Source organism: Perca fluviatilis, chromosome 2 (genome assembly GCF_010015445.1).
Source record: "Perca fluviatilis chromosome 2, GENO_Pfluv_1.0, whole genome shotgun sequence".
Taxonomy (NCBI): domain Eukaryota; kingdom Metazoa; phylum Chordata; class Actinopteri; order Perciformes; family Percidae; genus Perca; species Perca fluviatilis.
In genome coordinates this window covers 1,756,918-1,782,344 of record NC_053113.1, presented here as the reverse complement: position 1 = coordinate 1,782,344, position 25,427 = coordinate 1,756,918, and the positions used below count along the sequence as shown (strand labels likewise).

The following is a 25,427-nucleotide window of genomic DNA, read 5'->3' as shown; positions in this document are numbered from 1 at the left end:
CAGCAGAAGCGTGTCCCCCCCGCCCGCTCCAGGTGACTGATGGACAGACAGGTGCTGCTGTCGGTTCACTTTCCTTCTTCAGTTGTCGGATGGAAAGTTGGAGATGTTTCCAATCAGCAGAAATCAGCTGGGACAGCCAAACAACACACACACTGGGAGTCCAACCACTTTAATTAATGTTGACTTTGTGAATATTATATCTGAACTTTTAGCTTCAGTCTTCATCACAGACTCCAGCAGTTTTGGACAGTACCGAAGCCAAGTGAATGTAAAATCAATCTGAGCATCACAACTAACTGTTTTAGACACAGATATATTATTTCATAATAATGCTACAAAATGCTGTCAAATTGCATTTTTGTTGGGGTGAGGCTATTTGCACCCCTGGTACAATTAGCAGTGTGTGCTATTTGTACCCTGGTGCAATTAGAAGTGTATGCTATTTGCACCCCTGGTACAATTAGAAGTGTATGCTATTTACACCCCTGGTACAATTAGAAGTGTATGCTATTTGCACCCCTGGTACAATTAGCAGTGTATGCTATTTGTACCCTGGTGCCATTAGAAGTGTATGCTATTTGCACCCCTGGTACAATTAGCAGTGTATGCTATTTGTACTCTGGTGCAATTAGAAATGAATGCTATTCCTACCCCGTCTGGTACAAATATCAATGTATGCTATTTGCACCCCTGTGCATTTACAGTACCTTGGCATATATCTACACACAGTTATCCATACTACTCATGTATTACACCTTTTTGGAATATTATTGCCCTGGAATTCTTACCCTAACCATAACCAATCCCACTCCTCTTGCCTAAACCTAACCAACCAAATCAGAGCAGGCATATTCATGAGTCTTCCCCTACCACCCTCCAAAAAAAAAGAATTCGCATTCGCGGGCCCTGACTTGCGCGATTGCATGCAAATTATCCAATCCAAATGAAAGAAAATAAGATCACCACACAGGAGAATCAAACTCCAAACTCCCATGCCAAAGGTAAGCATACTAACCACTCACCTAGCAGTTCTTTCAGGAAATTGAACAACTGTTTACCACTTGGTTTCTTCAAGCCTCGGTTGCTAGGTAACCATGCTGTATACAAAAAAATAGCTACTAACTAACAAACTAACGGTTGTATGCTTTCACTGAAGACAGAAAGCGCAACTGTAGTATCCATTTTCCGCTAGAAATTCAATTGTTATAAACTTTAGAGACAAAACTTTCCTAATATGCCAGTTTCTGCGGTCATGGAAGATGAACGTCCGCCATGATTTCGGTGCACGCGAGCAACGTTTTTTTGTTGGAGGCTATTTGTACCGGGGGTGCAAATAGACACTCCGTTTTTTTTTAATCATTACATTTTCTTAAAGGGATGATAGAATGCAAAACCGATTTTATCCTGTCATAGTTGAATAACGACAGTTCAGTGGGTAAAAAGGACATACATAGAAGCTCAAAGTCCCACTGACACCCCTTTACTATGAAAATCTCATATTTTGAAACTGCCGCTGAAAACGGGCGAATCTCAACAAAGTTGCTTGCGTAAGCATCTCAAAATCCGGAACCTTAAGAGAACGGTCACGCCCCAACATTTACATAGGCTACACAACTGACCAGAGATCAGGTAGTCTTCTGAATCTAGCTAGGTCACGCAGATCTCTGCTATTCCATTACAAAATTCACTTCTGAAACTTTTTTATGCGAGAAATCAATGTAAATGTAAAGCTCAGATATGGGCCGTTTTACAAAAATGGATGGCTAATTGCAAATTTTGTCCGACTGTGGGTCGGAATTAAGCAGCCGGTGCTGCCTGGGTTGTTGCCAGGCAGTTCAAACCTTTCTGCCTAATGGCTGTCTCATTTTATTGCTTTTCCCGTCTTTTATTCCTGTTGGCCAGTCAGACTCTTAGAGTTTGGATTTTAGTTCTCTTACAAGCCAGTAACTGACCCTCTGCAGATCTGATAGTTTTGTCATTATGGAACAAACAATCCTTCATGTACATAGACTCTTTGTCCCAAAAAACTCTAAGGATTAATATTATTATACAATCTAATTTCATTTTACTTTGTAGTTTGAATTGAGGATTAAAAAGTATAAAATGTGAGCTTAGGGTGAGATTTGTGAAAAAAATGGATGGGGGGTGTTAAGTTAACTGACTTGAACTTGATGTGAAAGTATAAGCGGAGCGTCTGTTTTATATCGTTATTTATTCCATACATGTTCACGGCTCTGTTCATCCGTCTCCATCATTACACACAAGTGAACTGGTATACATGGCATACATGTAGGTATGAGAAACTGTAATACCTCAAATATAACAACCAACACTATTACCGTAATGTATTGATAAGAGTGTTATCCAAAAATGATATTTAACACACAGATACATATTTTGGGAGGAAGACAGTGTTACAATTTATGACACAAATAAATGGGTAAAAACAACTTTCTTCAGAGTTCTCCTCATAGAATTTAATGTGAAATGTAACATATTCACAACACTCTGTGTATCATCTGTTAATTCTGTTTGTTCAGACTGAAAGCAAAGACACTGATGATGTCAGAAAATAGAAAGCAAACTGTTTATAGAGGACACTAAAGAATGATGGAGCAGCAGGAAACAGACCAGGGGACTGTTTCACAAAACTAAGATAAGGGATTAAGCCGGGATTTCCCAGTTATCCTGGATGAATTAAGCCTTGACTCAGTTTCACGAAAGCAGAGGCACATAAATCACCATGGAAATTTATTCTGTGCAGCTAGCCTGCTCCCGACCAGGCTAACAGCCAGGATTTATTTAATCCTGGAGCCTTTTCTGATCACCCAGCAGTTGTTTTACCCTATTGGTATCAGCCTGGATTAAAATACAACAGGTGCATATTGCTGTTCATTTAAGTACTGTTATTATTTAAAGTTATAAAAATAATGATCACATTATTTTAATAATTATTCATGTGACATTATTACTGTTATATTGCTGGATGACGACTGATGTCCATATTGTTGTTAGAAGTTTAATTAATATACAGTGCCTTGCGAAAGTATTCGGCCCCCTTGAACTTTGACCTTTTGCCACATTTCAGGCCTCAAACATAAAGATATAAAACTGCAATTTTTTGTGAAGAATCAACAACAAGTGGGACACAATCATGAAGTGGAACGAAATTTATTGGATATTTCAAACCTTTTAAACAAATAAAAACTGAAATATTGGGCGTACAAAATTATTTAGCCCTTAAGTTAATACTTTGTAGCGCCACCTTTGGCTCCGATTACAGCTGTAAGTTCGCTTGGGGTATGTCTCTATCAGTTTTGCACATCGAGAGCTGACATTTTTGCCCATTCCTCCTTGCAAAACAGCTCGAGCTCAGTGAGGTTGGATGGAGAGCGTTTGTGAACAGCAGTTTTCAGTTCTTTCCACAGATTCTCGATTGGATTCAGGTCTGGACTTTGACTTGGCCATTCTAACATCTGGATATGTTTATTTGTGAACCATTCCATTGTAGATTTTGCTTTAGGTTTTGGATCATTGTCTTGTTGGAAGACAAATCTCCGTCCCAGTCTCAGGTCTTTTGCAGACTCCATCAGGTTTTCTTCCGAATGGTCCTGTATTTGGCTCCATCCATCTTCCCATCAATTTTAACCATCTTCCCTGTCCCTGCTGAAGAAAAGCAGGCCCAAACCATGATGCTGCCACCACCATGTTTGACAGTGGGGATGGTGTATTCAGGGTGATGAGCTGTGTTGCTTTTACGCCAAACATAACGTTTTGCATTGTTGCCAAAAAGTTCGATTTTGGTTTCATCTGACCACAGCACCTTCTTCCACATGTTTGGTGTGTCTCCCAGGTGGCTTTTGGCAAACTTTAAACGACACTTTTATGGATATCTTTAAGAGAATCTTCTTTTTCTTGCTACTGCTCCACCAAAGGCCAGATTTGTGCAGTATACGACTGATTGTTGTCCTATGGACAGAGTCTCCCACCTCAGCTGTAGATCTCTGCAGTTCATCCAGAGTGATCATGGGCCTCTTGGCTGCGTCTGTGCAATCATGTCTCTCATTGTATGAGCTGAAAGTTTAGAGGGACGGCCGGGCCTCGTAGATTTGTAGTGGTCTGATACTCCTTCCATTTCAATATTATCGCTTGCACAGTGCTCCTTGGGATGTTTAAAGCTTGGGAAATCTTTTTGTATCCAAATCCGGCTTTAAACTTCTCCACAACAGTATCTCGGACCTGCCTGGTGTGTTCCTTGTTCTTCATGATGCTCTCTGCGCTTTACACGGACCTCTGAGACTATCACAGAGCAGGTGCATTTATACGGAGACTTGATTACACACAGCTGGATTCTATTTATCATCATTAGTCATTTAGGTCAACATTGGATCATTCAGAGATCCTCACTGAACTTCTGGAGAGAGTTTGCTGCACTGAAAGTAAAGTAATTTTGCACGCCCAATATTTCTGTTTTTTATTTGTTTAAAAGGTTTGAAATATCCAATAAATTTCGTTCCACTTCATGATTGTGTCCCACTTGTTGTTGATTCTTCACAGAAGGTCAAGTATTTCGGATAGATTAGCGGCTTTCCTCAACAGACCACGAGGTTGATAACCGATTTCCTGATGCTAAAATAGAGAATACACATTGTTCATACTTTATACAGAGTGAGCAGCAGCTTCTTGTGTAAGTATGATAACGTGAAACACGTTATTTGTGAAAAAAATAAACACGGCCGCAGCCGCTGTAATGAAACAACGAGAGAAAGCGAGGCAGACGATCACGGACCGCCTGAATGTGTAAGCAGCCTAAAAATCTACATTTACTGACCACTGCTCTGAACTGAAACCATCATAATCATACCATTCAAGGATCAGGCTACTAATCATTTGCACAAATTAACAGTTATACTCTTTGCCTTAAAAGTGAGCAGAAGATAATGTTACTCAGGAAATTTACCATGAAGATCAATTTTCTATAACGCTAGAATATGATGCATGAATATCTCTTTCACTCTGTTCCTCGATCTCCCTCTCTCTCATGGGCTAAAATATAAATGTCCTAAGTCATATTAACTTCCACTGCTCACTTTTAATGCAAAGTGCACAACTGTTTGTTTTTGCAAATGACAAGTGACTGATGGTTTCAGTTAAGAGCAGTAGTTCCTAAATGTATATTTCTATATATATCATTCAGTCGGTCCGCTATTATCTGCCACGCTTTTTCTCACGTGTTTCTTTTGTTTTTACAGAGGCCGAGTTTCCTTCTCTAGATATTATATGTATATGTATGTATGTATATATGTGTATATATATATATATATATATATATATGTATGTATGTATATACAGTGCCTTGCAAGTATTCGGCCCCTTGAACGTTCGACCTTTTGCCACATTTCAGGCCTCAAACATAAAGATATAAAACTGTAATTTTTTGTGAAGAATCAACAACAAGTGGGTCCCAATTATGAAGTGGAACGAAATTCATTGGCTATTTCAAACTTTTTTAACAAATAAAAACTGAAAAAGTGGCGGCAAAATTATTCAGCCCTTTTTCACTTTCAGCGCAGCAAACTCTCTCCAGAAGTTCAGTGAGGATCTCTGAATGATCCAATGTTGACCTAAATGACTAATGATGATAAATAGAATCCAGCTGTGTGTAATCAAGTCTCCGCAGTAAGCAGCACTGCTCTGTGATAGTCTCAGAGGTCCGTGTAAACGCAGAGAGCATCATGAAGAACAAGGAACACACCAGGCAGGTCCGAGATACTGTTGTGGAGAAGTTTAAAGCCGGATTTGGATACAAAAAGATTTCCCAAGCTTTAAACATCCCAAGGAGCACTGTGCAAGCGATAATATTGAAATGGAAGGAGTATCAGACCACTACAAATCTACGAAGACCCGCCCGTCCCTCTAAACTTTCAGCTCATACAATGAGAAGACTGATCAGAGATGCAGCCAAGAGGCCCATGATCACTCTGGATGAACTGCAGAGATCTACAGCTGAGGTGGGAGACTCTGTCCATAGGACAACAATCAGTCGTATACTGCACAAATCTGGCCTTTATGGAAGAGTGGCAAGAAGAAAGCCATTTCTTAAAGATATCCATAAAAAGTGTCGTTTAAAGTTTGCCAAAAGCCACCTGGGAGACACACCAAACATGTGGAAGAAGGTGCTGTGGTCAGATGAAACCAAAATCGAACTTTCTGGCAACAATGCAAAACGTTATGTTTGGCGTAAAAGCAACACAGCTCATCACCCTGAACACACCATCCCCACTGTCAAACATGGTGGTGGCAGCATCATGGTTTGGGCCTGCTTTTCTTCAGCAGGGACAGGGAAGATGGTTAAAATTGATGGGAAGATGGATGGAGCCAAATACAGGACCATTCTGGAAGAAAACCTGATGGAGTCTGCAAAAGACCTGAGACTGGGACGGAGATTTGTCCTCCAACAAGACAATGATCCAAAACATAAAGCAAAATTTACAATGGAATGGTTCACAAATAAACATATCCAGGTGTTAGAATGGCCAAGTCAAAGTCCAGACCTGAAACCAAACGAGAATCTGTGGAAAGAACTGAAAACTGCTGTTCACGAACGCTCTCCATCCAACCTCACTGAGCTCGAGCTGTTTTGCAAGGAGGAATGGGCAAAAATGTCAGTCTCTCGATGTGCAAAACTGATAGAGACATACCCCAAGCGACTTACAGCTGTCGCGCGCAAAAGGTGGCGCTACAAAGTATTTACTTAAGGGGGCTGAATAATTTTGCGACGCCCAATATTTCAGCTTCTTATTTGTTTAAAAGGTTTGAAATATCCAATAAATTTCGTTCCACTTCATGATTGTGTCCCACTTGTTGTTGATTCTTCACAAAAAATTACAGTTTTATATCTTTATGTTTGAGGCCTGAAATGTGGCAAAAGGTCGAAAAGTTCAAGGGGGCCGAATACTTTCGCAAGGCACTGTATATATATATATATATATGGAGAGCCGCCATCGTGATGCCCCCCCCCCCCGTCCACCTTGTCAAACACACTAATCCTATTCGCGGGCGCTGGACGGGAAATTGACAAGTGTGTCGGTCTTAAACTAGCAAAGACAAAAAGACAGGATATAGGGCTCCTTAAATGGAAGCTACTTTTTCCCCCTTTACGTGCAACCTATTTGTGAAAAAGACCATCGCTTTGAGCAGACTGCTGATTGGCTGTAGTGATACTTTATCTCTCTCTCCCCCTGTCAGTTGTAGCTGGCTCTACCTTCTAGTAACGTTGGACACAGCGGTCTTGAGTGAGAGACAAAAAAGCGTTAAAAGTGGAACGCTATCACACTTTCCTTTCTCCCCTCATTGGACTAAGTTTGTCGACACTACTCTGTGCGCGCATCAATAAGTAAGTCTGAGGTCCTGTAGGTACGGGACCATGTTATGCCGGATTTATGAATGTACGTTAGCCACAGTAAGCTAACTCACCAGGGTCCTATTTTATGTGTGAGCTAGCTAATATTGTGCTGCAAAAGTTATGTTTCTGTTTATTGAATGCGTTATTCAGTGCAAACATAACCGAGAATGTAGTTTAAACTCAGTAATGATGGTATGTTAGGTTATTACTGTCGCTCTGTTGAAGGCAAACGTCCCACTGTACTGTCGTTACGCAGATCACGGACATCTGATTGATTTTACTGCACCGTACTTAAGTGAAAGTAATATGATATTTTGTCCAAACAAAACTAAATATTTTCACCCATCGTCACAAACTGTTGCCTGTTATGTTGATTTTCACGTCTGGTTCTTGTACGGTTTAGAGTAATTAGTTCCTTTGTTCAGACACATCAATGCGCGGTCTCACACATGCACTTACTCAGACATTCTGGGATGTGAGAAAAACCGCTTTGGTTTGTTTGCATTTCTGTAAACCAATCACAATGGTCTTGGGTAGGCCTGTCACGATAACAAATTTTGCTGGACGATTAATTGTCCCAGAAATTATCGCAATAAACGATAATATTGTCATTCTGAGACCATTTTCATCTAATAGCCTATAATGATAATGGAATAATAATGCAGTTGGGTGGTTGACGTGACGCTCCATTTTTGTGTTCATGGTGACAAATATAAATAAAAATTTATAATATTTCATTAAAATATCTGTTTTTATATACAGTTTAATCTTCCAGAACTAATACATCTGTAATTAATGAGCATTATAATTCAAATATGTAAATATTTTGTTTTAAACATGACATTTGTCCACTGGCGTGACTGTCCGGGGTAGCGTTGCTTATCTTAAAACTACTTGAATTAAATGAAACATAAGTCTAAATACATTAAAGTACTTGAATAGATGTTATAGTAGTGTTAACTTAATGAAACTAAAGGTTATAAGTCTTAAGGTCCCCATTTAGAATAATTATGACACTTTACATTTTGTCCGCAAAACTGGTGTCCACCTGGTGTGACGCTATTCTGTAGATATAAAACGGGCATTCATTTGGGCACCCTATTACTGAGAGGGGCCCTTCTTCATCCAGGAAGTACAGTAGACCTCACTGGAGCACATGGATTGCACACAAGGTGAGTTCTGTCTCAAACATTTTCATAATATTGCTGTTTCTGTGCACTGTTGGAAATGGGATCCATTATGCAGTCCTTTGGTGTGACGTAATTTAAGTATTGATCTGAAAATTTTCATCAATTTATATTGATTGACTATTGAAAATAATGTAAACCTTAACACTGTTAGTCAGGATTGAAGACTGTCTCTCATATAGCTAGGCCGCAAACTGACCTTGATCTTGAAAACGTCCACTGGTGTGACAGCACTGTCCTATAGTGTGACATGAAATCAGCGTCACACTGGTGGAAATGGCTGTCACACCTGTGGATGTAGGCTCTATCAAGGGGTACAAAACCATCACTCTCTCCCTCCTAACCTCCCTCCCTCCTAACCTCCCTCTATCTCACCTCCCAACCTCCCTCCCTATCAATCTCCCCCCTTCCAACTTCCCTCCTTTCTTACCTCCCTCGCTCCTAACTTCCTCCCGCCTCCCAACCTCCCTGCTTCCTATCCCCTTCCTAACTTCCCTCCCAACCTTTAGTAGGTAATTGTAGTAGTGATGTTTGCATTTTCTTTTTTCAAGTTTTGCCTTTTTCTGTTACTCTCAGAATTGTAGGACACCATAAGTCAAACCTTCCTACTCTGTTTTGTTAAGGCTAGTTTCAGATCCACATTGAACGTGAGGCTGAGATGACAAGCAAGGAAAGGACCAGGAAGTATAGGGAGAGGCTGAATAAAGATCCTCAGAGGAGAGAGAACATCCTGAGAGAGAGATGCAGAAAGTAATTTTGACAAGCTACCAAAAGTTATTTTAGCATAAGAATTGAAAAGTTTCATGACGTGATTAATGCTTCATCGTATCACAATAGTCATGGTTGGTTTCATAATTTTCCCCACAGATATCAGGAGAAGAAAGCATGCGGCAAAATTGTTCAGCACAGTGTGAAGTCTGTGTCACCAGCAACAAGGAAAAAGCTACAAGAAAAATGGAGAGAGTCCAAGAGGAGATGTAGGGCAAGGGAAAAAGCCACTAAGGCTGTCCTTGATCTAACGCCACCATCACCTCAGGATCAGGATCATGACCAGCCATTCAATCATGAAGAGATCAATGAGGCCCTAGTGGCAGTGCCTGTTTTGTGTAGCACACCAACACAGTCACCTAAAGAGATATCCACCAGAGACCAAAGTACACCCAAAAGAGTACGAAAAAGATCTGTGAACAAACAACTAAGGAAGTTAAGAATGCAAAATGAGAAGTTAATGAAGCAACTTGAAGCTGAAAAAAGAAGAGCGGATAGGTTTAGACGAAAGAATCATTGCCTTGTGCAAAGACGGAATGTGGATAAAAATGCACACACAAACACACAAGCAAAACAGTCAAAACAAAGAAACATTGCTCAAGAAAGGAAGAAACAAGTGGAGTCCTTCCTATTAAGAGATGAGAGCAGCAGGCTTCTTCCGGGGAAAAAGGACACTGTTGGAAGGAAAGAAAAAATGCAAAGGAGAGTACTTGTGAAGTCTTTGGTGGACTTGCACAAGGAATACTCCCAGACAGCTGAACTAAAACATAGAATGTCTTACAGACAGTTTCTACGCTATAAGCCATTTTATGTTACAGATGCCAAGGCAAATGATCGTAATACATGTGCCTGCTACCAACATGAGAACATGCGTCTCCTTATTGATACCTTGTCACAGCGTGGTATCCTACCTTCAAAAAGCCTATCATATCTTCTCTCCAGCATAACCTGTAATACTGACAACATGAAATGCATGGAGCGCACATGCACTGAGTGCTGCTATGATGAAGTCCAGATTGCCATATATAATCCAGATGATCGGGCTAGATGGGAACACTGGGCAAAGGAAGATGTGGTGGTAGGAGACAAAACATACAAAAACTGGGTGAAGAAAACTGAAAATGGTACAATGCGAAAACTGGTTGAGGATTTCAACAAAGAGTTGGAGGGTATTGCCATCCATCAATTCAACTGGCTTCACCAGGCCCAGAAATTCAGGCATCTTAAAGAAAATCTAAAAGACAACGAAATGGTTCTGCATGTGGACTTTTCAGAAAATTATGCCTGCAAACTGAACACAGAAATTCAGTCATTTCATTTTGGAGGAAACCGCAGCAGCATCCATCCATACAGCAGTGGCTTACACATCCACAGGCTCACAATCCTATGCCACAATCTCTGACTCTGTCAGCCACAACGAACGTGCTGTGTGGGCCCATCTCAAACCAGTGGTACAGGAAATTATAGCAAACTCTGGCCACAAGATTGACACGCTTCATGTGTTGAGTGATGGCCCAGTCACCCAATACAGAAACAAGGCAAACTGTTACCTTTTGAGCAGTGTACCCTACACATGGAGGCTGACGTGAATCACCTGGAATTACTCAGAGAGAGCCCATGGGAAAGGTGCACCCGATGGAGTTGGGGGATCAGTGAAACGCATGGCAGACAATCATGTCCATGGGTGGCAAGACATACAAAGCCCTAAGGACTTCTATGAGTTCCTAGCCCGAAAAGAGGTCCCAAACATAAAATTCAAATGGATCGACGAGGCAGATATCCAGGTGTTCGACGAGATGTTGCCACCGTCTGTCCCGAAAGTACCTGGCATCTTAAACACACACCAAATACTTTCCTTCTCTGCAGGAGAGATCTTATATAGGGCTCTCAGCTGTTTCTGGCGCTACCCAGAGATGTGCGACTGCATCTCTCCAAGCAAGATGAGGCCAGACAATCGGTCAAAAGATTCAGAGGAACCGCTTGCCTGTGAAGTCCAAGAGACCCAGCCTGAGAGTCCCAGTAGTGGAGAGGAAGAGAAGGAAGAGCTTGATGACAAGTACACTGTAGGGAAATTCGTCATTGTCCGCTATGACAAGAAGCCATTTGTTGGACAGATCACACAACTAAATGCTGAGCACACTGAGGTCAATTGCATGGTGCAAATTGGCGGGAAAAACATATTCAAGTGGCCTGCTAGGCGAGACTGCATTATGTACAGCAAGGACCAACTTGTCAGTGTCATCTCTGAGCCAGAGCCCTACCAGCGTGCAGCCCAGCTCACCAAATATGACTGGCTGCTGTTCAATGAGGTGTGAAAGGAGGAGGATGAGTCCTTAAACACTCTAAGGGCGTTTTCACACATGAAAGTCCGAACCAAGGTCCGGACCAAGGTTCATGTTTTTGTTACATTGTATACATTTGATCCGGTAAGTTTTGGTTTCACACTGCAGTTTTGCAAGCGCACTACAGATCTATACGTGACAAAACTACGTCCTGCCGTCATCACATACGTGAGCTGCGTCTCCAGATACTTAGAACTGATTGGTTTGTTGACGGGCTTCCCCGTCCTCTCGTATCCTCTCTCTGGGTCCGAGTTTCGGCTATTCAACTGACCGCTGCTCTCCCCTACTGCCGCGGCTCTTTTTGTTTGTTGTGATGTAGAGAAGCAAGACACGGGAACTCTTTCTGGAGCATTTATTCAGAGACAAACGGAAACATACACTGTAGCCTACATTTACTAGGCTACCACTTAACAAATAAACTGCTGATGTATTATCTGCTCTGATAGCTGACAGCTGTCTGCTCGGAGCGCATTTACCCTCTCTCTCTCACTAAGCACCGAGCTGTTCCTTAAAGGAGCTTCCCCGGTCTTGTAACACGAGGAGAGCCTGCCAGAGCTTCCTGTATTTGGTCCGAAAGTCCGAACCATCCCAAAAATGCTTTCACACTATAAACGAACCGGATCATGGTTCAGTTTGGTCCGGACCGAGACCACCTCTTTTTGTCGGACCAAAATTTGGTCTTTTGATCCGGACCGTGGTCCGGGGGAGGTTTCACACCTGTAATTTTGGTTCGGATCAAACTAAAAAGTCCGAAAGTCCGGACCAAACGAGGTATGTGTGAAAACGCCCTAAAACACTACTGCTTTTTTATTTTGTTTGTATTTCATGGTGTACTCTGTTGTACAGCACAGTGAATATAAATAAAATAAAATAAATAAAATAATCAATTATAACAAACTATGAATTATTTTTAAGAACCACAGGATGTTTTGCTGTTTTATGAATGGGTTGTTTAATGAATTTTACCCAAACAGTAGTTTGTTTTTTAGGTCCATTCCATGTATGGTTATGAAAAGTGACAATTAGGCCCTATGGCTATTTAATTAAATTTGAACAAGAAAAGTAATAAGCCTGGTCAATTTTGTTTACACGTTCATGTCATGTTGCTAAATGTTACGATGGCTCCCAAGTCTTTTTTATGGGAATGTTGTTTTCTTCTTCTTTCTTCTTACTTTATTGTACAAAAAACATTTGAACTTGAAGTTGTAACTTTATTTTAATGATTTTTTAAATTAATTTGAACAAGAAATAATAAATGTGACTTTGTACAAAACAAAGGTGTACCGGTACTTTGTGTTGTCCAATGGTGTGACGGAATGTCCTGTGGTGTGACAAACAGAATTATAAGTGGAAAAGGCATTTTAATGCACAAATTAATGTAAAAAGTGTTGAATAGTATAATAATGATATCATCACTATGCACATATAAGGATGGAATGAAGATTCATTAGGTTTTATACTAATTATAATGAATATAATCCAGACGTAATGGTAAAGTCCCTATGTGTACATCTTATAGTAGGATAATAACATGATTGTGAATTTTTATTGGTTATTTTTGATGTGGGAATATAATTAGGACAAATTGATAAGGATTGTGCATATTTGTCTTATCTGTCACACAATCTCTGAATTAAATATTAACATTAAAAATGGTATCACACCGGTGGACAATATTTGGGACTACCACACAAAAAAGTTAATAAAATGCAAAATAAATAAGGAATTAGAAAGGGACACATTCAGTTTTGAGTTATTCACATATTAAGCAATATAATTATATGGCATTTGACATACATTTTAGAAATATATTTTTTTCCACTTTGGATTTGAGTTCACGTCAACCACCCAGTTACACCTTTTCAAAGATCAATACAATTTTATTTCTAAAGAATATTTAACACTGGAACTGGAAGACATTTTAAATATCCACAATAAATGAACAAAACAACCAAAAACAATGAATACAATGGACTCTGTCTCTGTTAAGAAAAAATGCACGGGAATAAATACCAAACACAACCAAAAACAATAAATAAAATGGATGTAAAAAAAATTGCACTTCAAAAAATATTAAACATTAGGCTCAGACATAAAGAGTGACACATTCCATAACAGACAAAACTGCCAGTTAGGGCCTTTGTAAACAAAAAAGTGCAAAAGATGCCTCAATGGGCCATATGGAAAAAGCTTTTTAAAAAAGAGTTTCTCCAGCATAAAGTTGTGTTCAAATAAAGCAAAAGTGAATTGTAGTCTATGTCCACCAAGGACAAGAGAGAGAGATTTTATGGCAGATTCCGAGCAAGAAATACCAACATGTTGACTTTGTGTGGCTTAAGGCAGGATCTCTCAGGAGTAGCAATGTTGCCAGCTGTGCTAAACATTCTCTCTGAGCTGGTGCTTGTTGCACAAATGCACATGTATTTTTGGGCCAACTCGGCCATCAAAGGATATCTTCTTTGATTGTCATGCCACCACATCAAGGGATCACAAGATGCATCAAGTGCATCTTCTTGGAGGAAGTTGGTCAGCTCTGCATCAGCCTGCACTCTTTTTGGAAATGCAGCCTGGGCCGGACTCAGATGACGAGCTCTTCTGTTTTGAAGAAGGTCACCCCCCTCTTTTTTTTTGGTTTGTTTTTTTTTTTCGCTTTTTTTTTTTTTGTGTCGGCAGCAGTAGGTTCATCCTTGTTTCCTCCAGCGGCTTTGCTGCAGCTCTCACCACTGGTACCTTCTCCACTTCCTTCTGGTCCTAAGTCCAGTAGCTCTTGCACAAGCTGATGTTTGACATCATCCAATGCACCTGCCTCCTCCATGCTGCCACGATACCTTGGATCCAAGATGGTGGCCTTTCTTAGGAGGACTTGGATTGCAGGTGAGCTGTATTTTTCAGTCAGTACCCTGCACATGTTTTGTTTAATACTGGCTGTCAGTGCAGTGTCATCAGGGCCTGGAGAGAGAAGGTCGTCTTTAATCAGTTCCAGCACAGGCTTAACTGAGGACACTGTGACGTATTTTTCCCCTGAGAGGATGTCTGTGAAGTCAGCCAGTGGTTTCATTGCTGCGTTGATGGACTCCAACACAGAAACATCCTGCCAGGTTGGGTTGAGGTGGCTATGTTTTCTGTCTTCAACCAGGACACGTCTTATGGCTGGGAGTTGCTCCAGCACCCTCTCTACCATCTTCTGCTTAGTGCCCCATCGTGTGACAACATCCTGTGTGAAAGATAATATTGTACTTGTTCATTAGTTAATCTATCAACATTCATTTTTTTTTGAACATGAGCAACAGTCAGAACATGAACAACCATCAAAAAATGAGTGTTAATAGTGACAGTTTGCTTCTTTTTTTTAAACCCCTTACCCCAGCGGTCTATCAACATTCTTAAACAAATAGCATGTCCATTATTTATCATTATTAATTTATATGTTTGTTATATTATATGCCAGTGCATACTAAAAGACTAGATACATACAGGTTATTCTACAGGCTACTATAAAATAAAAATATTTTATTTTGCAAATTAAACTATCAATGAATTAAACATCACTCACCAGTATTAGACTGTGTTGGGGGAGATTGGCCTTACTCTGTGCCTTCCTCAGGTCTCTCCTCTTTAGCCAGCTCAGGTTGAAAGTGTTGACCAAACCTTTACAGAGTCCTATGGCACGCGCTGTCTGATCTTTGTTGCTGTCCAGACCATGGGACACAGCGAGATGGAGGTTGTGGCCAAAGCAATTGAGCCATGGCCAGCCAAGACCCCTTATTGCAGCAACAATGTTAGCACCATTGTCTGTAGTGATGCAGACTAGTTTGTGCTCATCCAGTCCCCAGTCTGCTACAGCAGACTTCAGGTTTTCTCCAAGGGTGTCAGCAGTATGGTTATCTGGGACATATCTGGTCTCTAAACACTTGGAGTGCAGGCTCCAGTCAGCAGTTATGTACAGTGCCTTGCGAAAGTATTCGGCCCCCTTGAACGTTTCGACCTTTTGCCACATTTCAGGCCTCAAACATAAAGATATAAAACTGTAATTTTTTGTGAAGAATCAACAACAAGTGGGTCCCAATTATGAAGTGGAACGAAATTCATTGGCTATTTCAAACTTTTTTAACAAATAAAAAACTGAAAAAGTGGGCGTGCAAAATTATTCAGCCCCTTTACTTTCAGTGCAGCAAACTCTCTCCAGAAGTTCAGTGAGGATCTCTGAATGATCCAATGTTGACCTAAATGACTAATGATGATAAATAGAATCCAGCTGTGTGTAATCAAGTCTCCGTATAAATGCACCTGCTCTGTGATAGTCTCAGAGGTCCGTGTAAAGCGCAGAGAGCATCATGAAGAACAAGGAACACACCAGGCAGGTCCGAGATACTGTTGTGGAGAAGTTTAAAGCCGGATTTGGATACAAAAAGATTTCCCAAGCTTTAAACATCCCAAGGAGCACTGTGCAAGCGATAATATTGAAATGGAAGGAGTATCAGACCACTACAAATCTACGAAGACCCGGCCGTCCCTCTAAACTTTCAGGTCATACAATGAGAAGACTGATCAGAGATGCAGCCAAGAGGCCCATGATCACTCTGGATGAACTGCAGAGATCTACAGCTGAGCTGGGAGACTCTGTCCATAGGACAACAATCAGTCGTATACTGCACAAATCTGGCCTTTATGGAAGAGTGGCAAGAAGAAAGCCATTTCTTAAAGATATCCATAAAAAGTGTCGTTTAAAGTTTGCCAAAAGCCACCTGGGAGACACACCAAACATGTGGAAGAAGGTGCTGTGGTCAGATGAAACCAAAATCGAACTTTTTGGCAACAATGCAAAACGTTATGTTTGGCGTAAAAGCAACACAGCTCATCACCCTGAACACACCATCCCCACTGTCAAACATGGTGGTGGCAGCATCATGGTTTGGGCCTGCTTTTCTTCAGCAGGGACAGGGAAGATGGTTAAAATTGATGGTAAGATGGATGGAGCCAAATACAGGACCATTCTGGAAGAAAACCTGATGGAGTCTGCAAAAGACCTGAGACTGGGACGGAGATTTGTCTTCCAACAAGACAATGATCCAAAACATAAAGTAAAATCTACAATGGAATGGTTCACAAATAAACATATCCAGGTGTTAGAATGGCCAAGTCAAAGTCCAGACCTGAATCCAATCGAGAATCTGTGGAAAGAACGTAAAACTGCTGTTCACAAACGCTCTCCATCCAACCTCACTGAGCTCGAGCTGTTTTGCAAGGAGGAATGGGCAAAAATGTCAGTCTCTCGATGTGCAAAACTGATAGAGACATACCCCAAGCGAATTTACAGCTGTAATCGCAGCAAAAGGTGGCCGCAAAAAGTATTAACTTAAGGGGCTGGATAATAATTTGCACGCCAATATTTCAGTTTTTTATTTGTTTAAAAGGTTTGAAATATCCAATAAATTTCGTTCCACTTCATGATTGTGTCCCACTTGTTGTTGATTCTTCACAAAAAATTACAGTTTTATATCTTTATGTTTGAGGCCTGAAATGTGGCAAAAGGTCGAAAAGTTCAAGGGGGCCGAATACTTTCGCAAGGCACTGTAGTGTATAGTCAAGCTCATATAGGGGGTCATGTTTGAACTTGACCACATATCCGTAGTGGCAGAGTAAAATTGGATGTCTTTGATCTCTTGTAGTATGTCATCTTTTACGCTGTTGTACAGTTGTGGAATTGCAGTTTGTGACACGTAGGGGTGGGAGATATTGACAAAAATTAATATCTCGATATTTTTTTTCAAGATATCGATATTCAGACGATATTTTTGAAATCCTTCTAGAAGTTAAAAGAAGCCCTGTTCGGAGGCTATTTTGGTGGTTCTCTTGGGAAAATGTACAAGCAAGATGACATCATAACAATAAACAAAGGGCTCTGTTCTGTAACATATTGTACACAACCATGTCCTTATTGGAAGCAGTCCTGGAGCTGGGACAGGGCCGGGTCAGACTAGGTTCTGATAGTCCTTCTACTTGGCTGTATAGTCCTTCTGACCGGGATTTATGCTGGGATGAGGAGTTGGATGTGATCTGACTGGCCCAGGTGACGGAGAGGTGCAGTTCTGTGTGCTTTTTTGATGTTAGAGTATACATGGTCTAGTGTGTTCTTCCCTCTAGTAAGACAATCTACATGCTGGGAGAAAGCTGGAGGGGAACAGACTTTAAGGACGCCTTGTTAAAGTCCCCTGTATCCTGTATCCAGGTGATCGCGCTTCAGTTTGTTCACTATGGTTAGCAGTGAACCAAACTTGTGCTAACGTTAGCATCGGGGGCTAAGTAGACGGCAGTGTGCTGTTTTCGTAGTAAATAAAATGTACACTATATTACCGACAGGGCTCCAGGTCAGGTGAGCCGTGCTGGGCAACGATCCTGCAGTTGGTACTCCATTCATTGTGCACAAAAATGCAGTCCTCCGCCTCTGGTCGTACCGGAGTTATTTTCTCATCCTGCCGGTAGATAGCTAGCTCGGTGTGCTAGCGCCGACAACAACCTGGAGGGCTCGGTCAGGCTATTTCCTCCGGGATGTTATGAGCCGCCTGGAAGGCTCTCGTAACGGCTGTGTTGTATCGTGGTCCTGTATTGATTAGTTCAGTGTGGCTGTACGTACTTGTATAAATATACACCGACAGGAGAGCCACTGCACAATCGCGCACCGCCATCTTTGTTGACATGAGTGAACGTCATAACGCACAGGTAAGAACTAGTAGCAGCTTACTCTCGTGCGGGACAATCGTGATTTTGTACAAAAATGTACAGTCAAACAAACCCCTACAGTATTAAAATCGTTACATATAATTGTTTAGAAGGTTATAGTGTGCGTTATTTGTTTTCTCTTTAACTTCCTTCAGCTCTTTTCATGTTCGGGGGGTCGGATTGTACAAATTATGAAATATTCGATATCCCAATTTTGCATATCGTCCAGACAACAATTTGGATATTATCGTCTAAACGATATATCGCCCACCTCTAGTGACACGTATGTTCTTCCAGGCAACTCGTACTGGCTGTCAAATGTTTGCAGCATTCGTCGAAATGCCGGCTTTTCGACGATACTAAAGGGCAGCATCTCTTTAGCAATTAAGCGAACTACACTGTCGGTGAGTGCACACCATTTTGCACTGTCCTGTTTGTACTTTGTTTGTCGACTAAACGCCCCAGTGATTGTGTACTGTCGGGAAGACGGAGACGGCCCGTCTGTTGTAGTTTTTTTTCCCAACTGGGAAAACTGCACTGGGTGATTGTGTTTTAGGTGCATATGCATGTTTGTTGTGTTACCGCTTTTAGTTGCTACTGTTTTACAACAAATGCGACATACCGGCTCGTTCAGGTTAAGTGGTTCACCACGGTCATCCGGTTTGAATCCGAAGTGCTCCCACACTGCAGCTGTCACATTTGGCTTTGAAACCAATTACATCTTTTTCTTTTTGTATTCCTCCAACTCACAACTCGCGTCTTCTCTCTCTCTCTCTCTCTCTCTCTCTCTCCGCAAGCAGTCCCGCCTTCCCACACAAACTCCATGCGACTGACAAGCGCCGCCCCCCCCACACAAAGACCATGCAATTGACAAGAGGGTTCACTCCTCCTACGCTAAGGAACCAAGAGTGGTCATCCAGTCTCTTTGGTAGAGAGAGAGAGAGAGAGAGAGAGAGAAGGAAAACAAACAAGCATGCAAATGGCAATTATCGCGGCCGGAAAAATTATCAAGCTAATTTTTTTTAATCTTGCGATAACTCGATTTATTGACTATCGTGACAGGCCTAGTCTTGGGCGCCGCTAAGCTCTGGACGCAAGAACTTTGGCTCTGCAAAATAGTCTCAGGAAGGAACTTGTTTAGGTGGAACATTTTCACCCCGATAGAAGAAACCCCATCTGCATTTTGACAGAGTGCAGGGCTCAGCTTTGACACACACACACACACACACACACACACACACAGAGGTGCGGACTGAGCAAAGTTACTCAAGGATAAATAGGTTTGAAATTATTTTTACACCTGAAATACATTCTTTTGTTACTAAAAAGGGAAAGTACCGAAAAAAGGTATCGTTGGGTACCGGAACCACATTTCAGGTATCGGTACCGGCAACGGTAAAATGTGAACGGTACCCAACCCTAACCACATGTAATATAAAATGAAGTTAACTGTTTACACAATACGGTAAAATGAGCTATTTAAACGAGCTGCATACATGGCTGAACGTAATTTGCTCTCACCAGTGTATCACCCTGTGTAACATTACTTCACCCGCAGCAATCCTGCCACAACCGGTCCCAAAACATCCCAGTTAGATAAGAAATGGCATAATGTTAAACATATTCTTTGTAAATCTTTACAATTATTCCCAGAAAGAACCAACCAGGCCTGCCTTGTTGCACAATCAAAACGTTTTTTTCAAAACTTGCCATTTTCAGCATGTAGCTCGCTAACTCAAAGTTTGTTGTTGTTTCCCGAAACGAACTGAGTTTTGCAAGGCGAGGAACATCTGGCGATTTTCTGGTAAATGAACTGTCGTTGATTGAGGCTACTGTGCATGTAGCTTGTAGCTCCAGTTAATTACTTTTGTGGCTTACATTTTAGTAGTTATTTCAGTTTTAATGCAGGAGATACTTCACACTCTGAAGTACTACGGATTGGTCACCTCATCAGCCCTTGCATTTTCTCAATTCAAACAGAACATTTTAATATAGTAAAACATGGTGAACTATAATTCTCTCCCACCTCCCATTAGTTCTTCTAACCCTTGCATCATTATCTCTGCATGTTTCCCCCTTGGGTCTACCAAAGGAGCCCTCGGCAGACGTCAAGCTGGCGACCTTAGCAGGAAAGAAGGACATAAAGGCCGAGGAGGAGGAACAGCCTTCAGCACCTCATGCAGCAGCAGCAGCAGTGAAGGAGGAAGAGGAGGAGTATGTGGTGGAGAAGGTTTTGGACCGCAGATTGGTGAAGGGAAGAGTAGAGTTCCTGCTGAAATGGAAGGGGTTCTCAGAGTAGTATGAGTCTATAATATTAATATTTGGTGTTCTTTGTCCTGAAAAAAATATATATATATATATTTATCTATCTTGTTCAATTAGAAATTCAGATAATCTACAGCATAAATTTTGGCATTGTATCATGCCCTCAAAGTTGAAGGTTTGGTATTTTGACACTTGTTTGCAGACCATCAAATAACCTTACAAAATGGCAATAGAAAAAAGAATAATACGAATTAGCAATTAGCAATTAGAGTGAGAATGTATTGCCTTAAAACAAAGCCTGATGAGATTTTCTTCTGTTTGTACTCACCTTTCCAGTGAGGATAACACATGGGAGCCGCAAGACATCCTGGACTGCCCCGACCTTATCACAGAGTACATGCAGAAACACGAGGAGGAGGAGGAGGAGAAGAAGGAGGGCAAGAGGAAAGGTGTCAGTGAGGCCTCTGGAGACTCAGAGGAGCGAGGGAGCAAGAGGAAGAAGGAGGAGGTGAGCCAAGGAAAGAGGTTACTCCGAACTGAAGTACCAGAAATCTAATCTCATTATCAATGAAAATTAAAGGGATACTTCACCGATTTAGCATTCAGCTTTGTATCAGTAGAAACCCGATAGTATTTCTGAATGACCGTGCCTCCCTCCCTCATGTCCCCCTGAGACGAGAGATCTCTGCATTTGGGGCTTGGAAAAAATCTTCCGATGACGTAAAATGACGATTTTTGCGTCATTGGAAGATTTTTGGGCCAGAGGCAAAGGACTACAGCCAGTAGTAGGATCTACTTCCGTATGTTTTCAACACGCCCACAGGGGGTTGGACTGCCGAGTCTGGCCGAGGTATTCCGAATGAAAACGACTGTCAGCCATCTTGAATCTTCGCTAAACAGGCTTTCGGTTTTCAGCAGAAAACATTTACAACAATTATCTGCATTCAAACTACCAGACGTGTGTACCACCGGGATAAATCGGTACAGATCGGAGAATATGGAGGAAACGTTATTACAGACGTGATACTCGGCACACTACGTGAGCTTCACCTGCACGGAGACCAGCGGTGTCGCTCAATGCCGCTAGCCGGCTACGGGACATCCTCATCGGCTAGGTGGAAAGCTAACGCTAGCTGTCCACCTGTCCCAGCCATCCTGCTTGCAAGTGTCTGCTCATTAAACAACAAGCTGGACTACATCCTCCTTCAACGAAAATCCCAACGTGAGTTCAGTGACTGCTGTGTTTTTGTTGTGGAAACATGCCTGAACAACAGTGTACCGGAACCGGGACTATCCAGCTACCAGGCTGCTCTCGCCGGCCCGTGGAGGTGGGCTGTGTTAAACGGACTGGTGTAGAAATAAAATCCAACTAGCTACTGCTAACTGCTGGTGGAGCTTGTGACTGTTAAATGCCGACCATTCGACATTCCACGCTAATTCACGGCTGTGTTTATACTCTGTGTTTAGCTACACCAATGCTAGTATGCGTTAGCTGAACTTTACGGATCCTGCTTGCAAGTGTCCGCTCATTTAGACCACAAACTGGACTACATCCAACTTCAACAACACTCCCAACGTGAGTTCAGAGACTGCCGTGTTTTTGTTGTTGTGGAAACATGCCTGAATAGTGTACCGGACTGTCCAGCTACCAGGCCTGCTAGCCCTCCGAGCTAGAGATGCTCTGTCGCCAGGTAAAAGAGGTGGGCTGTGTTAACACCGAGTGGCGCAGAAATGTGGTGATTTGTATCCATTTAACTGTTAACTGCTGGTGGAGTTTGTGACTGTTAAATGCCGACCATTCTACATTACACACTAATTCACGGCTGTGTTTATGCTCGGTGTTTACCAAGCGCTAATGCTAGTATGCGTTAGCTGAACTTTACGGAGCCTATAAAGTGTGTGTACTAAATGTAGCCTGTTTCGTATGTCGTTTTTATATAATGTCGTTTTTATATATGTTAAATGTGTAACACCACTTGAGTCACGATGAAACGTTTCGTGTATATGGTTGAAATGACAATAAAACACGCTTGAGTTGAGTTAAATGCCTCTGTCGGTCTGTCAAGCGGTAGGCGTGGCTTGGGAGTGGACTCAAAGCAACGAAGCAGGTGCATTCTGGGATTTGGTGTTTTTCATCCATATAAGACCAAAACACATTTTCTGGCTTTTCTCGGCCTAGAAGGCACCAATTTCAATTTTTTTTCACATTTCTACTACATAAGTGACCCAATTTAAAGATATATTCAGCTTTCCAGCGGTGAAATATTCCTTTAATACAGCGCAAGAAATGGAGAAATTTCTGTTAAACGACAAATACAGATGAGAAAAGGGTATTTTACAATAACTTTGAATGCACCACAACGTTGACCCATTTCAGTTTAACGCAACATTCACGATATATTGTGCAGCCCTAGCTACAACTGTTAATTTGTGCAAATGATTAGTAGCCTAATCCTTGTGTAGAGTCTTTAATCTCACTCCTACATTAGGCCAATATGGTGAGATCAGGGGAGAACTTGCTTGTGTTCTACGTGCCAATAATCAATGTCCACACTTTGTCTGTATTTCGGTGTTGTAACCCATTTATTTTCAGTATCACGGCCTGCTTACCATCGCACAAGCATAGAGTCCATTTCGTTTCATTTCATTTCTGGTTTATTTTATTTTATTGTAGTTCAGATTTACTGACATTTGGATTAATTAGTTGCACATGAGGGTCCAAAACAGGTTCACTTAATGGTTTTCCTTGATTTGCCGTTTCAAGATGAATATTCTGACTGCTGTTCTTTGTTGCACTCCAATATGCATGTTGTTGCATTAATGGATGTTGTTGCATGAGTGGTGGTTCTTGCATGTCCAGAAGAGTAGGTTTATATTCATCAGCTTGTGGATTTAGTGTGGTGAATTTGTCCTTTAACCTTTTTTTTGGTTGGGGAGGGGGGGGGGTGTTTTTAAGGAAAGGGGGGTTTTTAAAATTTTTTCAAAATAAGATTCCATCCCATTTGACTGTGTTTGAGCGAGCTTTGTGACTGAAAGATGACAATACTGCTAATTTAGCATCAGAAGCGGCCATTTCCGTATTGATCTCCAGCCTTTCCCTTTTTCTCCTTAGCTCCTCTGTTTGCTCTTCCAGAGCGTGCTTCTCCTTTAAGGCTGCGGCGCGAGCTTCAAGTGCAGCTCTCTCTGCCTCAGCTTGAAGGAGGAGGTAAAAGTTTTAACAAAGATGTATGAATTTCCTTTGCTTCATCGCACAGAGTTGTGTATTCGTCAAAAGTACAATGCACCTCCGTTTCATATTTTCTGTCCTGCATCAACTCTTGAATTTTTATTTTTAGAGTAGATGCTTTGTTTAATTTGGACTTTCTGGTTTTTTGCAGCGTTTCCAATTTATCCAATAGTGCTTTTTGTGTTAACTGTTTCCATTTCACCGCTGACTGCGCCCTTGTCAGCCGCGGTGAACTCATCAGCATTAATACACTCAATTTGTACCCCTGTTTCAGAAGCCATATTCAACCAACGCAATCAAAAAACACTCTTTGAAATACACTTTAAAATACATTTACATGTCTCAGATAAACCCCACAGTTTATTTTAGGGCTGTCAGTTTAACGCGTTATGAACGGCGTTAACGCAAACCCATTTTAACGGCGTCATTTTTTTTATCGCGCGATTAACGCATAGACAGTTAATGAAGGATTCTTTCGGATCTAGCTAGACCGGAAGCAAAATTACGAATCCCACTATGGCCACGCGGCATAAACATTCAAATGAAAAATAACTCGGTAGCCTAGCTAACCCGATTCACACACACACAGACAGACGGAGACAGGCAGACACACAAACAAACAAACACACACACGCAAAACGGCTGAGTGGAGACACGGGAGAGTGGAGAGGATCGCAAATCTAGAAGAGGAAAGAAAACGCTGAGAAACATCGAGAGACGCTAGAATAGTTAGCTTGGAGAAGATCTAAGTGGAATAACAAAGCTGAAGAGGTGTAGCTACACTACGGTACTTTTCCTGTCTAACAGCCGTGGTTTAGAACAAACGTTGTGCTAGTGTGCCTGGCTAAAGTTGGAGCTAATGGACTAGCTAGCTAGCTAAAGTTGGGGCTAACAGCGGAGCATTGCTGGTTCGGAGGACACTGATTTTGGACCGGAGAGGACGACAGCGTGTTTCCCTGCTGAAGAGGACTTTGCCGTAGCTGGTGACTGGTTTTGGTTTTCGTGTTTGAGCTGTGTTTCTGGGACTAACCGCTAACTGTAAGTTGGATTTCTGTGTGTTTGCTTCACTGAAGGTAACGTCCTGCTAGCTGCTGCACGTTCACATGAGCCCGCAACTTCTTTTTTTTTCTCCTCTTGCCGTGTGTGTGTGTGTGTGTGTGTGTGTGTGTGTGTGTGTGTGTGTGTGTGTGTGTGTGTGTGTGTGTGTGTGTGTGTGGGGGTTGGTTTGTGTTAATGCAGTGGTTTAATAGGGTTTGAGTAAGTTTTACATTGAAATGCTGTGGGGGAGGAATCATTTTGTGTAGCTGGAGTGTTTTAAGTGGAAACTGATAGAGAAACTGGTAAAGGGGTAGCTAGTTGTGTGTAATAGGGGTGGGATCGGGCTGAATTTTTCTGTCCTAGCCAGGCCCGCGTCCGACAGAACCGTGACCGAACCCGGCCCGAGCCCGTTAAATTCTATTTTTTTCTCAAACTAATGACAGATATAGGCCACGTCCATCATTTCTAAATATCCG

General features: G+C 41.7%; 3 protein-coding genes across 3 annotated transcripts in view; all 3 read left to right on the top strand.

Annotated features, from left to right (window-relative positions):
• LOC120571354 (chromobox protein homolog 1-like) overlaps window positions 1-25,427 on the top strand; it is a 91,570-nt gene that overhangs the window by 25,222 nt on the left and 40,921 nt on the right. The window lies entirely within an intron of this gene.
• LOC120571444 (zinc finger protein 271-like) overlaps window positions 1-25,427 on the top strand; it is a gene marked incomplete at its 5' end in the record, with an annotated part of 35,678 nt that overhangs the window by 5,246 nt on the left and 5,005 nt on the right. The gene's annotated exons all lie outside the window — the stretch shown is intronic.
• LOC120544519 (chromobox protein homolog 1-like) lies at window positions 19,919-21,255 on the top strand. Its single transcript, XM_039778328.1, has 3 exons — window positions 19,919-19,928; window positions 20,459-20,717; window positions 21,024-21,255. The coding sequence occupies exons 1-3, from the start codon at window positions 19,919-19,921 to the stop codon at window positions 21,241-21,243; spliced, it is 489 nt and encodes a 162-aa protein (XP_039634262.1). The 3' UTR covers window positions 21,244-21,255.